At 54.6% G+C, this 14,218-nt stretch overlaps 1 protein-coding gene across 8 annotated transcripts in view; it reads left to right on the top strand.

The window, feature by feature from the left end:
* The first annotated feature begins 1,010 nt into the window (after positions 1 to 1,010).
* Positions 1,011 to 14,218, top strand: part of IQCE (IQ motif containing E) — a 42,811-nt gene continuing 29,603 nt past the window's right edge. For 2 of the 8 annotated variants that reach the window (XM_086691227.1, XM_086691225.1), the window contains exons 1-5: positions 1,012 to 1,183; positions 6,721 to 6,768; positions 8,110 to 8,155; positions 11,369 to 11,497; positions 13,267 to 13,337. In XM_086691227.1, coding sequence (XP_086547353.1) covers positions 1,016 to 1,183; positions 6,721 to 6,768; positions 8,110 to 8,155; positions 11,369 to 11,497; positions 13,267 to 13,337 — 462 coding nt within the window. In that variant the 5' untranslated portion in view covers positions 1,012 to 1,015. The other 6 variants (XM_086691224.1, XM_086691226.1, XM_086691232.1 and 3 more) reach the window with 6 other exon arrangements.

Here is a 14,218-nt window from a genome sequence, read left to right as displayed (position 1 = left end):
CAGGTTCTCTGTGCCGGTGGGGAGCCACACCCCCTTTGTGTACAAGTGAGGACACTGACGAAAAGAGAGCCATGAACCTGCACTATATGTTGGTGCCAGAGCTAGACCAGTAATAATGTGCCAGCATTTCGCCTACAACACGCCACAGTGGGTGAGGACTCATTCATTTGTTCACCACACCAAGAGAAGTGTCACATTGCACTCATTCTGGAATGGGGAACTGTTCTCTAAGCACTTTACAGATATCGACTCAGTTGATTCTCACAACAACCCATTTATCAACATTTGTGGAAACAGCAGCACACGAAAGTTATAAGGACTCCCCGGACACCAAATACATAGTGAGCACCTGCTCTGTGCCAGCCCCTGTTCCAAGGGATGGAAAAAAGGCCGTGAACAAAACCAAGCCCCTGCCCCAGAGAGCTTACATTCTGGACATGGAATGCTCTTGTAGATGATAGATGTCAGGTGGCTGGAAAAAGAAAGCAGGGTGAGGGGACAGAGTAGGTGCCCTTGGACACCTGTATAAAGGAGCAAGAAAAAGCATACTTGCTAATAATAATTTCAATAAACTCTGGAGCCCAATGTTCCTAAAGATCTTCATGATGCCCACTGAGTTGCAGCGCAAACGCAGTATATTTATTGTCGTGGGGCTACTACATCAGAACCCTAGAGCTTAAGATAGAGATCAGGGAGGATAATTTTCTGAACGCCGGGTGTCCAGAACTAGCAGCCTGCACAAGCTCCTTGTCCCTTTTAGCGTTAACCTAATAAACGGCAGCATCCTGCTCTGTGACTGGCGCACAGGCTTGTCGCGGAGCCTCCACGAGAGAAGGCGGGGGACGCACTCCGGGAACCGTCAAGCGCGTTCCCGGGGCTTCAGCACCGCAGGGCTCTGAGCCTCGCCCCTCTGGGCGCGCTGCGGGTCGGCCCTCGGGCTTCCCGGCGCACGCGCAAGGTCGGCCGGGCTCTCGGGCGCCGGCCACATCCGGGGCTGTGCGGGCGCGCGGTTACCATGGCAGCGGGGTCGCGGCAGGCGCGCGGGCAGGGAGGTCCGGAGGCTGCGGGCGGCTGGGCCGCCAGCGGAGCCGCACAGCCGGACAATCGCGCCCGCAGCGCCGAGGGGCGGCCGGGCGGCGCCGCAGCCATGTCACTGGGCACCGCGGATCCGGCCTCGGAGACGGTAAGCGCGGGCGGGCCTCCTCGCTCCCTCCAGCTCGCCGGCTCTCGGGGCCAGGCGCGGTCCGGAGGAAGGGGCACACGGCCGGAGGCCGCCGGGTGACAGCTGCCATTATTGTTACCGCATAAGACCGACCCTTGGGCCCCCGCCCGCGTGCAGCCGGCCGGGCGTCGCCGCCCCTCACCCAGCCTCCAGCCGCCCCTAGACCCCGCCAGCCCGTGCACAGGCCGCCGCTTCCAGGAAGCCCTCCCGGACGCCGCGCCCTCCTTCGAGGCCCCGGCCTGTGCCGAGCCTGCTACCGCGGTCCGCGGGGCGACGGAGCTTACTGCGTAAGTGCTGGCCCACCCGTGCCTCCGGGGCGGGGGGCAGCGGCCGGCCTGGGTGTGCAGAGGGAAAACCCCCCGCCCCGACAACAGTGCCCTGCCGGGCGCTGATGGGAGAAGGCTTCCCCGGGGGAGGCGTCCCCAGGTTTACTCCTTTGGGTGAGGGCAAACGTGCTGTCCGCTCGTGCCTTTCCCAAGTGTTTTGGGTGCGCCCACTACCCACTGGAGGGGAGGCATCCACGTGGGTAAGTGGCATTCCCGTTGGGGGAGAAGAAGGCAGGAAACAGAGCGTCAAGATCACTTCAGAGAGTGAGCTGTGCAGAAAATAAAACAGGCCCCATGTGATGGAGGTGTTGCAGAGGGCTGCTTTGGACGGGGTGCCCGGAGCAGCCGCTCTGAGGACGCCCTGGATGAGGACGAGAAGGAGACAGGCTGGTAAAGACTTGAGAGCAGTGGGGCAGCAGCATGTACTAAGGTCCTGAGATGGGAGAGTGGGGTGTGGCGCAGCGCCTGCATGAAAGCTTGCTGGGACCTCCTGGGGGAAAGGGGTGTGCATGGAAGGTGGGCACCCGCCTGGCCACGGGAGCCGTGCAGGCCATGCAGGGAGCGTGGATTTTATTGCAGGCGGGGTGAGAAGCCTTGGGAGGGCTCCAGACAGAGGGAAATTTGCTTGCTTTGCTTCCTTCTCACTGAGAGGGCAGCACTCAGCCAGGCTGGACAGCGAGGGCCCAGGCTCAGTGCTGCTGGCCCCTGGGAGCGACTGAACTTGCCCCTCAAGGCAGCGAGTCTTGCCTCATCTGGGAGGCCCGCCCACCTACACAGGACTCAGTTACCGCCATGGGTCCTTCGTCTTTAGAAAGTGACGTTTTATGTCGGGATTGTAAAACTCCTGACCGTTAGAGAAAACTTAGAAAGTCCGTTTACCTGCACAAGACCTGGTCAATATCTAGTGGATTTCCTTCCAATCCTTTTGCAATGCATCTTTTTCCACGCACCTTTGAAAAAACTTGAGAGCATATTTGACTCGTTTTGTCACCTTTACTGTTTAATTTGTTGTTGGCGTTTTCCCACAGCCGCACGTTTTCACGAGCATGATATGAAAAAGTCTAACCTGTGGATGCCCTTATTGTATTCACCCATTTCCCTGCTTTTTACTCTTTTGTTTTCGCTGTTCAGCTATTAGAAACAGTGCTACTATAAACATCCTTACACACATAAACATTTGCTAAGCCCCTTACGTGTGAGGCTCTGAGGACACAGAACAAGTTAAGCCATGTTGCCTTGGTCTCAAGGAGTTCGGTCTGGTGGAGAAACTGTCGCAAAGCTCTCTCCACGTCTAGGAGATGCCCTTGGTCCAGGCTAACTTGCAGCTTTTCTGCTAGCTTGCATCTGTGCTCAGTTAGACAAGAACCTCTTGAGAGCAGGCACTGTCCAGTCTGTCCATTCTCTCAAGTCCCTTGGAATAGAGCTGCCTCTAGGCTTGCTCGTGAACTTTCGCAGAGCGCTTACTGTGTGCCAGGGGGCTCACCGTGCGGCGGCTGTAAGCGGCTCCGCTGACCGCAGTACAGAGCCACGGGGGTGACGTAGAGCCTGAGTGGGGCCACTGGTGATTTAAGGGCCAACATTCATAAAAAGGCTCACAGTTTCTAGAACGAGACAAGAAGAGCATTTATTAGACATTTACTATGTGTAAGGTTCTATGTCGCGTGCTTTATTAGCCCCCTGGCCCAGACCTCAGGTCTCCTCTCCCCCCAGCCCTGCCCCCGACCTTTGGCTCACAATCTCCTGTGCTCTCCTGCCTCCCAGATCACCCTGCAGCCTCACAGCACCACGGCTTGAACATATTTATAATGGCAGCTCTGAAGTCTTTGCTAAGTCCCTCATCCGGTCTTCTTCAGAAGTTTCTATTTCTGCTTTTTTCCCCCTTCTAACAATCACACTTTCCTGTTTCTCTGGGTATCTCATGGTTTCCTGTCGGAAGCTAGACATTTAGATGGAATGTGACAGCGACCCCGGGTCACCACCCCTCCTCCCCATGGGCTTGGTGTTTGCTTGGTGGTCCGTGTTTGGTGAGTGACTTAGCTGGACTAACTCTGAGGTCCTCCTGCCCACGCTGTGCAGCCTCTGGTTCCCTGCAGGTTTTGTCTTGTTTGCATCTCTCTTAACTTCACTACCTAGGGGTCACCCTTGGGTCAACAGAAGCCATTTTTTGATCAACGGCTGTGGGTAAGCCCCTTGGCCTGTCACACTGCGTGTGCCTGTGTGTGCGTGTGCGTGCGTGCATGTGTGCATCTGTGTGCGTGTGGCTTGGAGGCTGCTGTCACAGTGCGCGACTTTACGGTTTTGCCCACCCGTAGCCAGGGACTAGTAGCTTGGATTGCCCCTCTCCTTCTCCCCTGCACGGGCAGCCTTAGACGCGCACGTGCCCTCCGGACCTCTAGATATTGTACCTCTAGGCCTGGCTCCTGGGAGCGGCTCTTGTGGGGGGGTGGTTTCTTGTCCAGCCAGTGTTTGCTTCGAGGTTGTGCTAAGACCCCTCAGCCAGGGTTGGTCTAGGTGTGTGGGGAGTGTTTCCAAGCCCTCCTTAAGCCCACGGCCACGTGCGTGCGGTCTAGCACTTGGAGGCAGCCTCCCTGACCCTCAAGGTCGACTGTGACCCCAGGAAGGCTCTTCTGGGCTCTGTTAAAGCTTCTGGTTGCTCTTCAGATTGGCTTCCTGCTGCTGCTGTCACAGAGCTAGGAGGGCCCTGTCATGGCTCCCCACCACGTCCCCATTGTCTTCAACTTGGCATTGGAATTAGGGAGCCATTGGGATCCTCCACCATGCACTACAAATACAGCCAGTCCCCTGTGCTACCGCACGGGGCCAACAGCAGGGACGGCCTCCTCGAGTGACAGTCCTGTTGTGGTGCAGGGAGGTGGGGGCCTGACCCTCCCTGAGCGGAACCTCTGCCCTGAGAGCAAGCTGGGGACCTAGAATTCCTAGTCAGCTGCTCCTGGGGTAGGGCTTTACACCCTCCTTCTGGGCGCAGGGAATCTCCCCCACCGTTCACCACTGTCTTGCCTGCACCCACCTAGAGCCTATCTCACTGGAGTAGTTCCCGTGGGACAGGGCTGGGGGTGGGGGGGCAAGGGATGCCCCGGACTGTTCTCTCCCAGATTTAGTAGATTTTCTTGAGTGAATCTCCTCCATTGCTCTCTGCCCTTAGGCCAGTTTCCAGAAACCCAAATGATTGTTTGTTTGATGACTTTCTGTGTTAAACGGCTGTCTATTGAGGAGACAGTCGTCCGAGCTCCTCACCCCATCATTCTGGAAGACCACTCCTAGGGAACATATTCCTTCTTCTCCGACACCGTGTACTGAATCCCCGCAGGCTCCCCCGTCTCCTTCGAGACCCGCTCTTTTTTCCCAGTGTCTGCTTAGTACACATATCCTTCTAGTGCTTTTGAAAATCTGGTAGAGGAACGTGTTCTCCTTTGTTGAGGAAGCTGGGATGCACAGGGTCAATGGTGTGGCCAACGTCACACAGCCGGCGGGAGGCACGATGCTGCTCTGGGCCCCGTCGGGCTCTCCGCCCGCCTGCCCCGCGGCCGCCCCGGGCTCCCGACGCCCAGGGAAGGGGTGCGGCAGCTCAGACTGTGCTCAGAGACATCGACGCGTTCATTGTCTTTAACGCAGCCCCTGGTCTGTCTGCTGCAGCCTGAAGAGGTGAGCCTGGAGCGGCTCCTCGTCCTGTCCCGTCCCGTCTGGCAGGACTGGCGGGCACAGGGAGCGAAGGCGGGGAGGATCGGCCGGGGGGAAGGCGTGGTGGCTGAGCGCACCTGTGGGAGACAGATCCCTTGGTTTTGTCCACCACACAGGTAGCCTCGTTTCCCTGTTGAGCCTTCAGGCCATTAAACAAGTAATGATGACGAGCGTCCACAGAGAAAGCCGTCGCTCCTCCTCTGTGCGGTTTCCAGCGGGTCCACACCCGCCGTCGGCAGGCGTGTCCTTTGCGATGCCAGGGCGCAGTCGCCACCGTGTCTCCCCAGATCTGGCACGGGATCTGCACGTTGAACCTGCTGCCTTCCCTTCCTAAACGTTGGGCGTCATTTTCACACGCTTTGCTCAAGGAAGACACTCTGTGATCGTCACGTGCTAGTTGTACCTTAAAACATCACTTGTGAAATGGCGCAGAAAATCCGTCAGTGGCTGATGGAAGATTCTTTTTATTTGGGGCACACGACCTTCCCCCCGTCCCACATCAGGTCACGCCACACCTTTAGTCCGGACCCTGTGTTTCAGATCGCTGGGCTGGAGGGCTGCCCCGTCCCGACAGCGACACCTTACCCACGCCCCACCCCTCTGGCACGGCCATATGTTTCCAGTGGAACATCTGCTGGAAGACTTGTTCCTTAAAGTACTGATACTATGGCCATATGGCTTAGTCCGTACTTGTGCTTTTCAGAAGGCAGCAAAGTCCCACGACGACACCGTGTGGGTTCAGCCGCACCCACACGGCTTGCTGAGACACGCTCACCAGCCAGACACAGCCTTCTCGGCTCCCAGGACGGGTGTCAGTTCCTAACTCCCGGCAACCGCACCGCGAATCAACAGCACGGCGATCAGAGGGGATTTACGGGTTTATGTGTGTTCCTCCTTTCCCTTTTTTTAGGATTTAAAACTGAGTAAGTGAGTTAGCACAGAAACAGTCTTCTCTTGGGAAATGACATCCTCGTACTGAAATTAGGCGGTACAGGTTTTCCTCTACCCCCCACGGCCGGGCAGGAAGGTTTCTACGGCCAAATAAGGCATGTATTAATGCACGTGTGTTTTTAAATGACTTTGGCTTGTTCTTGTCAGGATCCAGTCCCAGGTCCCTTGTGCCTTGATGTGAAGATGAATAAGAGCATTTAAACGATGTGAGACACATTCCTTTTCTCCAAAACCGTTTCTTTATCGACAGTACATAGCGGATCCTTGGATGTGGTGCCGCTAGATGGACAGACGTGGAGCAGCCCGAGCGGGTGGAGCTTTGTGTCACGTCCGCCACCGTTCTTTGGGCTGCAACCGAGCGGGCTGGCCGCTCCCCACTTTGCATGTTCTGAGCTAACTCGGAGTGGGTTTCTTGAGTCACTGCCTCAGCAGCCGTGGATGGGCTGTTTTCACTTTGTACGTGTGACCGTGGGGGGCCAGGCAGGTTCCCTAAAATTTCATTGTTTCCATCTCTTCTTCCAGGGAGATGACAGTCTATCCGCAATTACCTTTGACTCTGACTTTGAGACGGTGAGTGTGATCGGGGCACAGCCGCTTGTCCCACTGCTGATTATCTGGCCCCTACACGTTACCCAAACACGCCCCCGGCTCTTTCCCCGCAAACGTGACGTTTAGAACCGGAATACACACTCTAGGGGCTACTCTGCACTTGAGGAGTTTTGAGCCCTTGGTTGGTATAGGTAACCGTGATTATAATTTTAAAACTTGTATCCGGGTGTTAGTTGTGAGCAGAGTATATTTGAGGCACATTCTAAGCTCTTATCCTGCTTCTGGTTTTGGTGTAGCATGAAGAGGGGAGAGGGCTCTAGGCTGGAGAAGGGATTCGCTTTGGCAGCTGCGGCTCTGGCGGTGTGTGATGTCCTGGCACGATGGCCCCAGGGTCCCCTGGATGCCAGGAGTGGCCTGAAGGGAGAGTGGCCAGCAGGGGTCCCAAGGCAGAGCAGCCCCCAGCCTGGCCGGTCTGGGTTTGTCTGGGGAGCCGCGCTGGGTAGAACGTGCAGCCTGCCGGCTTCGCGGTCACAAAAAAAGAGCACAAGGCACGTGTCCAGCAGGCAGAGTCGCAGACGAGCCTCAGCACATGGCTCTGAGGGCACGTGGCACCAGCAGGTCTCCGTTCCACCTCGGCTCTGTGCACTCGAAGGGGAACATCACGTGCCCGTTGTCTGCAGTGAGGGACCTCTGCAGATTAGGGGTGTTCCCTCAACACCACTGAGGCCGTGGACCCGAGATGCTCCCCGGAGGAGTAGGGATCCAGCTCATGTCCAGGGAAAATTCAGATGGCAGGGCTCATGGTTCTGCTGGAAGGGAGGGAAGAGGGATTCTCTGTCCAAGAGGAAGCCAATGAGGTTTGTCCTTTCCCTGGGCACACGGCAGGGCCCAGTTCTGCATCTGGCATCAGGGTTGCCCTGGGAGACGGTGTTCCGACAGGGCCCCTCCCGTGCGGGACCGTCCCTCCCCAGTGGGGTTTGTACTTGCCGTATTCCTGCCGAGTCCATCCTGGTGGACGGTCACACCTTGGCGCTGCAGGCACTGGCCTGAGGACAGTCAGGGTGGCCGAAGATACGCTGTTCGTGTGGCATCTTCAGTGTGCTTCTAGGTAGTGTCCCGAGAGCTCCCGGGAACCCAGTGCAGCCAGAACACCGCACGGATCACGTTTTCCGGGGTCACCTCGCTGTGCTGTGTGTTTCTTCCTGGGCTCAGCCTTCACTCATGTCTCTGCTGAGTTAACCTCTTCTCTCGCTGCCCTTGCACCTGCTCTGACCCGTCCTGAACATGCCTGTGCTTCACTTTTGGGGCCATCGGGCTCCTCGAGAAGGCTCAATGTGCTTTACGTCGTTTTTTTTCTTTCAGAAAGCAGAAAGGAAAAGTTTCCACAAACCTCCACCCACATCACTGAGTAAGTATGACCAGGCCCTTCTTCCCTCCAATTTCTGCACTTTAGCCCAGAGAAAGGGTTTTAGAAGCTGTCCTTCCCTGATGTCTTGGGAGAAAGATCAAGAATGTCTTCTTCAAACACCTGGGGTTATCAAGAAGTGACACTCCCACCACTTGGCTCCATTTTGTGTTGGGGTCTCGGGAGCTGGCACTCTCGGGGTCCCCGCCTTCCCTGTGGCCCTTGTGGTGGGGTCTCGGGAGCCGGTACTCTGGGGTCCCCGCCTTCCCCCGTGGCCCTTGTGGTGGGGTCTCGGGAGCCAGCACTCTCAGGGTCCCTGTCTTCCTCCATGGCCCCCGTGGGAGGAGGCCCAGCAGGGGGCTGAAGCTCCCAGGGGCCGCTGTCCCAGGAGCCTCCTGCAGACGCAGTGCTCTGGCCTCTTGGGTTCTTTCCCCGCCCTCTGAACCCGCTTGTGTCTTCCGAACGCTCCTCGGCCAGAAGGCCTCATCCCCTCGGGATTGAGTCAGAGCTGCTGTGGACGCCGTGCTGAGCGGGTGTAGTGGTTTCCCGGTGGGCTTGCCCTGCTGCATCTGTGGGCAGGTTCTGCGTTCCCCATCCCCTGCGGGGAGACACCATCCTTGCCCATGGTCATGCGGGTGGCTGCCTGCTAGGGACGATGTTGCGGGGATGGGTGTTGCTCTGCCCCGACAGCTGGCGGAAGGCCGGGCAACTTCTGAATAAGAGCCATTTACTTCTGACAGTCCTGGAGGCCCAAGTCCAAGACTCGGGTGGGCGTCAGCACGGTGGTTGTGATGAGGCGTCTTCCAGGTTGTGGGCGGCCGTGACCTGGTTGTACCTCACGTGGGGGAAGGGGTGAGGGAGCTCTGGGACCTAATCATGACCTAATCATCTCCCCCAGGCCTCACCCCGACACCATCACGTTAGGGTTCGCGTTAGCGTTCAGCGTACGACTGGGGGGGCACAAGCGTTCAGTCGTGGCAGATGGGGTTTTAGTCCAGACGGCCAGCCAGGCCTCTCTTCGTCCGGGCCGTTCCGACACTGCTCTAGTGCCCAGAGAACCACGTGTGAATTTGATGCTTAGGAACGCCTTTCCGACAGAGCTTAAATCCCGGATGGGCTTCCTTTTGTTACCCAAAAGCCCGTGGCCATCTCTGACCTCCGTATGCGTGTATCTACGTTTCTTCTATACGAGTGTATTTCAAACGTCTCCTGTGTGTATGTGACGCACTCAGAGAACACGATTGGACTTTCATTAGCCCAAGAAGAACATAATTAGATAAATTCCTGCCCAGAAAAGAAACCATGTTTTGTATTACGGATAAATATAAACGTTAGAAAGAAATCATCTGTTGGGGTGCCTGGGTGGCTCAGCTGGTTGAGCCTGCGACTCTCGATTTTGGCTCAGGTCATGATCTCAGTTTGTGGGAGCAAGCCCCGCTATCAGCGTGGAGCCTGCTTGGGATTCTCCCTCGCCCTCGCCCTCTCCCTCGCCCTCGCCCTGGACCTCCCTGCCCTCCTTGCTCGCGCACTCTCTCCAAAAAATAAAAAAGGAAGAACGAATCTATCCGTTTGGGTTTTTGATGTCCTTCCTCTCCTTCCATGGAGGAATTGAGAATTGATGTGAAGGGCGGGTGTGTGTGTTTTAAACCTTCTTGTTTTAGAACCATTTTGTTTTAAGTTCTCTTCGGTTATAAGGTAAATATTAGAACATCTTTAATTGTTTTCACTGAATATCAGCGTTTCAAGTGTTTCAAATAGTAATCGTCCAATTGTTTGTATCTTGATTTCTGTAAACGTCAGAGTCGTGCTTCACATAACAGAACGGTGAAAGCCCCAGAAGTATCTAGAAGTCGGGGGGTGCTGAACTTCAGCACCCTGCTTTCCCCCGTGCTTTCTCCCCGCAGCCCACGCTGGGAGTCCTGTATGGCCCACCCCTGGTCCTCAGAGCCTTTTTCCACCCCCCGACCTTCAGGGTCCTCTCCCCAGCACCCCGGCGCCCCCTTCCCTGGGCTGGCTCAGCCCTCTCACACCGGGTGAGCCATCTCCGCTCAGATGCCCACTCCTGTAGCGGCCTTTGGGACACCAGCCCAGCAGGTGTGCTTCTGTCTGGTTTCCTGGGCCAGGACAGCGGCAACCACGTGTCCCGTTCGTTCACTTAGCCAGTGTTGTTCTTTAAGGCCCGACTGGATTCCGGGGCCCAGGGCTCTGCTGCTCACAGCCCCGCTCGCCCAAGTATCTCATATCTCCCGACTCCTGTTTCCTTCTGCCTTCCCACTTTTGTCCACGTGCGTGCGTGTTTCCTGAGGGATCCTTACCAGTCGCTGATAGCTCACGTGGGCCAGGGAGGGAAATGTTACTGGTGGAGCTTGCCCCTGATGGCCAGCTTACTTTATAAGTGAGCACTTAAATGGACAGGGTTTGGGAGGCCTTCAAGCATGCCCCCAAGCCGGGGCGCCGTGGTCCCGCTGAGGGAAAATGCATCCAGGTCTAACGAGTCTGTTCTCTCGTCCCAAATTATAATGAGAAATCTCCCCTAAATTTTGAAGCCATGGAGAAAACTTAGAGATTTTTTTTAGGTTTTTCAGGACTTACCATAGACAGGAATTTCTTTGCTACTTATAAACATGGTTTATGAACAACTGAGTTATTGCATAAATGTGTCCAATTTTACATAATTAAAGAGATGAAATCCCAGATTAAAAAGTAACTTTAACATGTTTCCCTTGTATGAATAACATAATCAAAAATACCCAGAAAGGTAATTTTTTCTCATTTCTTCTACATTTTTTGTTTTACATAGTAAGTTCTAGATAGTATTACTTGTGTCCCTAGGTAGCAAAGTGAAAAATATTTACACTGTTAAGTGCAAAGGACAAAATTGTGTGTTCACTGTTCTGTGACTATAATACACCTGTATCTGGGAACATCAAATACTGGTAGAATTATGACTGGATTTTTAGATAAATTTCCTTTTATGTTATGTCTTTATAATAAAATCGCAAAAACAAACACAAGTATGTACACACTCCATATATATATATATATAACTATGTGATACAGCTATATAATATGTAGTATATAACCATATGCTGTGTGTTTTTTACTTTTGTCAGAATGTTCTTATGAATGTTCTGGTACCATTTTTGTGTCACTAAAGCACAAATGTTGAGAGGCATCGATACCTTGCCCGTCTGAAACCATATATTGGCTTTTTAGAGTCACCTTATCACTCTAAACCGAGGAAAGTGGCATCCTGGAGGTCTCTGAGGACGGCAGCAAGCATGCCTCTTGGTAACAGAACGTCCTTAACCCCACAGAAGCTGTGGCTGGGAAGCTCGAAGCCAGGTACGCGGTACGTGGTTGGTCCGACAGAGAGGCCCTTCCCGCGCCAGAGGAGGGTTTGACGAGTGGTGGGTGGTGATTTAAGATCGAGTTCGTGGGGCGCCTGGGTGGCTCAGTCGGTTAAGCGTCCGACTTCAGCCAAGGTCACGATGTCATGGTCCGTGAGTTCGAGCCCCGCGTCGGGCTCTGGGCTGATGGCTCAGAGCCTGGAGCCTGCTTCTGATTCTGTGTCTCCCTCTCTCTTACCCTCCCCCGTTCATGCTCTGTCTCTGTCTCAAAAGTAAAATAAACGTTAAAAAAAATTTTTTTTAAAAAGATCGAGTTCGTAATAGGACTTATTTGCATGACGTTGCTTTTCAACTTCTCAAAGACGTTGAGCCTCATAATCTTCACGGCACACGTAAGTGTGGTTTCTGACGGTTTGCGGGTGTGACACGCTATCCCTGGAGTCTTGTGACGTCCCAGCACTGCTGGCCCAGCTCCTACCCACTCGCAAGAGCCAGTTGTTAAACTTTTAAGAATTTGGTGAGCCGGTCGATGTCACGCTGGCCTCCTGAAATTGGACATCATAGGACTATTTATACCGTGGAAATAGACAAATGCTCCGGATCTGGGCGTTATTTTTTGAGAGCCAAAAATTTTTATCAGCATCCCACTGATTGCCACCGTCTGCTTGTGGTCATAAGCTTTCTCCAGCCCGTGAGCATTGATCAGTAGAGGCAAAACCTTCCGTTGTGTTTGTCTGTACCTGTCATGTTAAATCCATGCACGTTCAAACCAGGAAGTCTGACCCAGCCCCTGAAGTCAGACCTGACCTTGGAGCAGGCGTGGGCCAGCGCCCCCAGCACTACTCCCGACTATGTGAGAGCAGCCTTAAGAGTGAAGAGGTCCAATCTCAGGCGTTCTGCCAGCAATGGTGAGCATGGTGACGGTGACGAGGCCACAAGTAAGGGAAAGCTCGGGATTCGTCCTCTGACAAAGTGAGATTTTGGGCTTCCTGTATTGGCTGTGTCCCTACGAGACCGTGGAGAGAGGACGGGGACCCCGCAAGTCCGCTCTGCCCTCCTAACGTGACAGTGACGTGTCCCCAGGCTCCAGTCGGGCCTGCCCCTGTAACTCGGAGGCTTGCTGAGATTTATCGGATGGACAGTACTAGAAATAACAGTTGCACGTAGTGAAAACCCCAAATCTCACCAGAAAGCCTGGGTCTGTTGTCCTGTTTCCGTCCTTCTGTCTGGTCTCTCCCCATGTCTCCTCCCCGGCTCTCACGGCTATCCTCGTGGGCCTCCACAGGGATCGTGGTGAGCCCCTGTCACCCTGACCCCCTGCCGACCCCTTCCTGCTGGCTCCGAGTTCTACTTTGGGCTTAAATGTTGTAGAGTCTCAGTCTATCAGGTGCATTTCAGAGACCCGAGTCTGCTTCTCTGCCTCCCTCTGTCAGCGCTGGAAGGGCTGCTGTTTGTCTGTCTTTGTCTTTTTGTTTTGTTTGCGATTTAGAATCTAAAGGTATCACTTCTCCTTCTGTCCCCCTTCTTTCCTTTTCCTGCAGGCAAGCCCTGTGTTCACACCTTTCCGTTCTCTCCTGCTTCACCCTTCTACTCACTGTTGGTGTTGGTTTCCTTATGTTCCGGGAATGATCACGGTCCAGCTAAACCGGTGAAATGCTTTGGTCTTCTTTTTTTATCAAACGTCCGGGATTTTCTTAAGGCACAGCCAAGAATTCCGTCTACTCTTCAGATGATCTTTTCAGACGTTTGCTTGTCCTCCTCCAGGTCACGTTCCCAGGACCCCTGTCTACAGAGAGAAGGAAGACATGTACGACGAGATCATTGAGCTGAAGAAGGTAGTATTTCTGTCTGTCCTTTGTTGGTTTTAGACCACAAGAGCCTTCCGTAACCACGGGTGGGAAAGTCAGGATCAGTGCCGAGATGTGTCCGTATGGAAAGAACATGAGCTTTGCAGGGACGCCGAGTTTTGTTTTGTTTTAAGTTTATTTACTTTTAGAGAGAGAACATGCGCACGTGCGATGGGGGAGGGACAGAGAGAGGGAGAGAGAGAATCCCAAGCAGGCTCCGCACCGTCAGCACAGGAGCCCGACTTGGGGCTCAAACTCATAAACCTCAAGATCGTGACGTGAGCTAAAATCAAGAGTTGCACGCTTAACCTACTGAGCCCCCAGGCGCCTCGAGGAGCACCTGAGTTTAAACCCTGGCCCCGTGCTTTGGAAGCTGGGAGACCCACCTAGAGCCTGCTGCAGGAGAGGCCTCCACTGTTGAGATTCCATGTGTGCTCTGCTCCAGCAGCACGGCACGGAAAATGGGAAAGACGGGGTTGACATCACAGTCCCTCTGCACAGAGATCTGGCATCAGATGAGGCCACTGGCGTCATTGTTATCAGTAGCCTTCCACGTGTGGACTCTTCGGTGGTAACCAGACAGTCCACGCTCCCTAGCTCAGTGGGTCTCTACGGGAGTCTGAGGGAGCTTACGGCTCTTAGCCGGTGATGACCTCGAGATTCAGACCAGGTAGTAGTCTGTCCAAGGTCAACCAGTAGCAGAATGAGGACTTCCCCCAAGGCCACCTGCCTCCCAAGGCCAAGGCTCTTTTTGCTGCCCCGTGCTACCTCCTACTCCTTATGGTGTAAGTTGCCCTGGAATAAATTATCGCCACCCTCATCGCCTTCGACGGAACCACTGCTGCCACACCGCTCTTAGCATCCACGTG

This window comes from Puma concolor, chromosome E3 (assembly GCF_028749965.1).
Source record: "Puma concolor isolate L17-30 chromosome E3, mPumCon1.1.hap2, whole genome shotgun sequence".
In the NCBI taxonomy this organism is placed as follows: Eukaryota; Metazoa; Chordata; class Mammalia; order Carnivora; family Felidae; genus Puma; species Puma concolor.
Note: the sequence above shows the minus strand (reverse complement) of the source record. Positions and strands in the feature narration are given on the sequence as shown.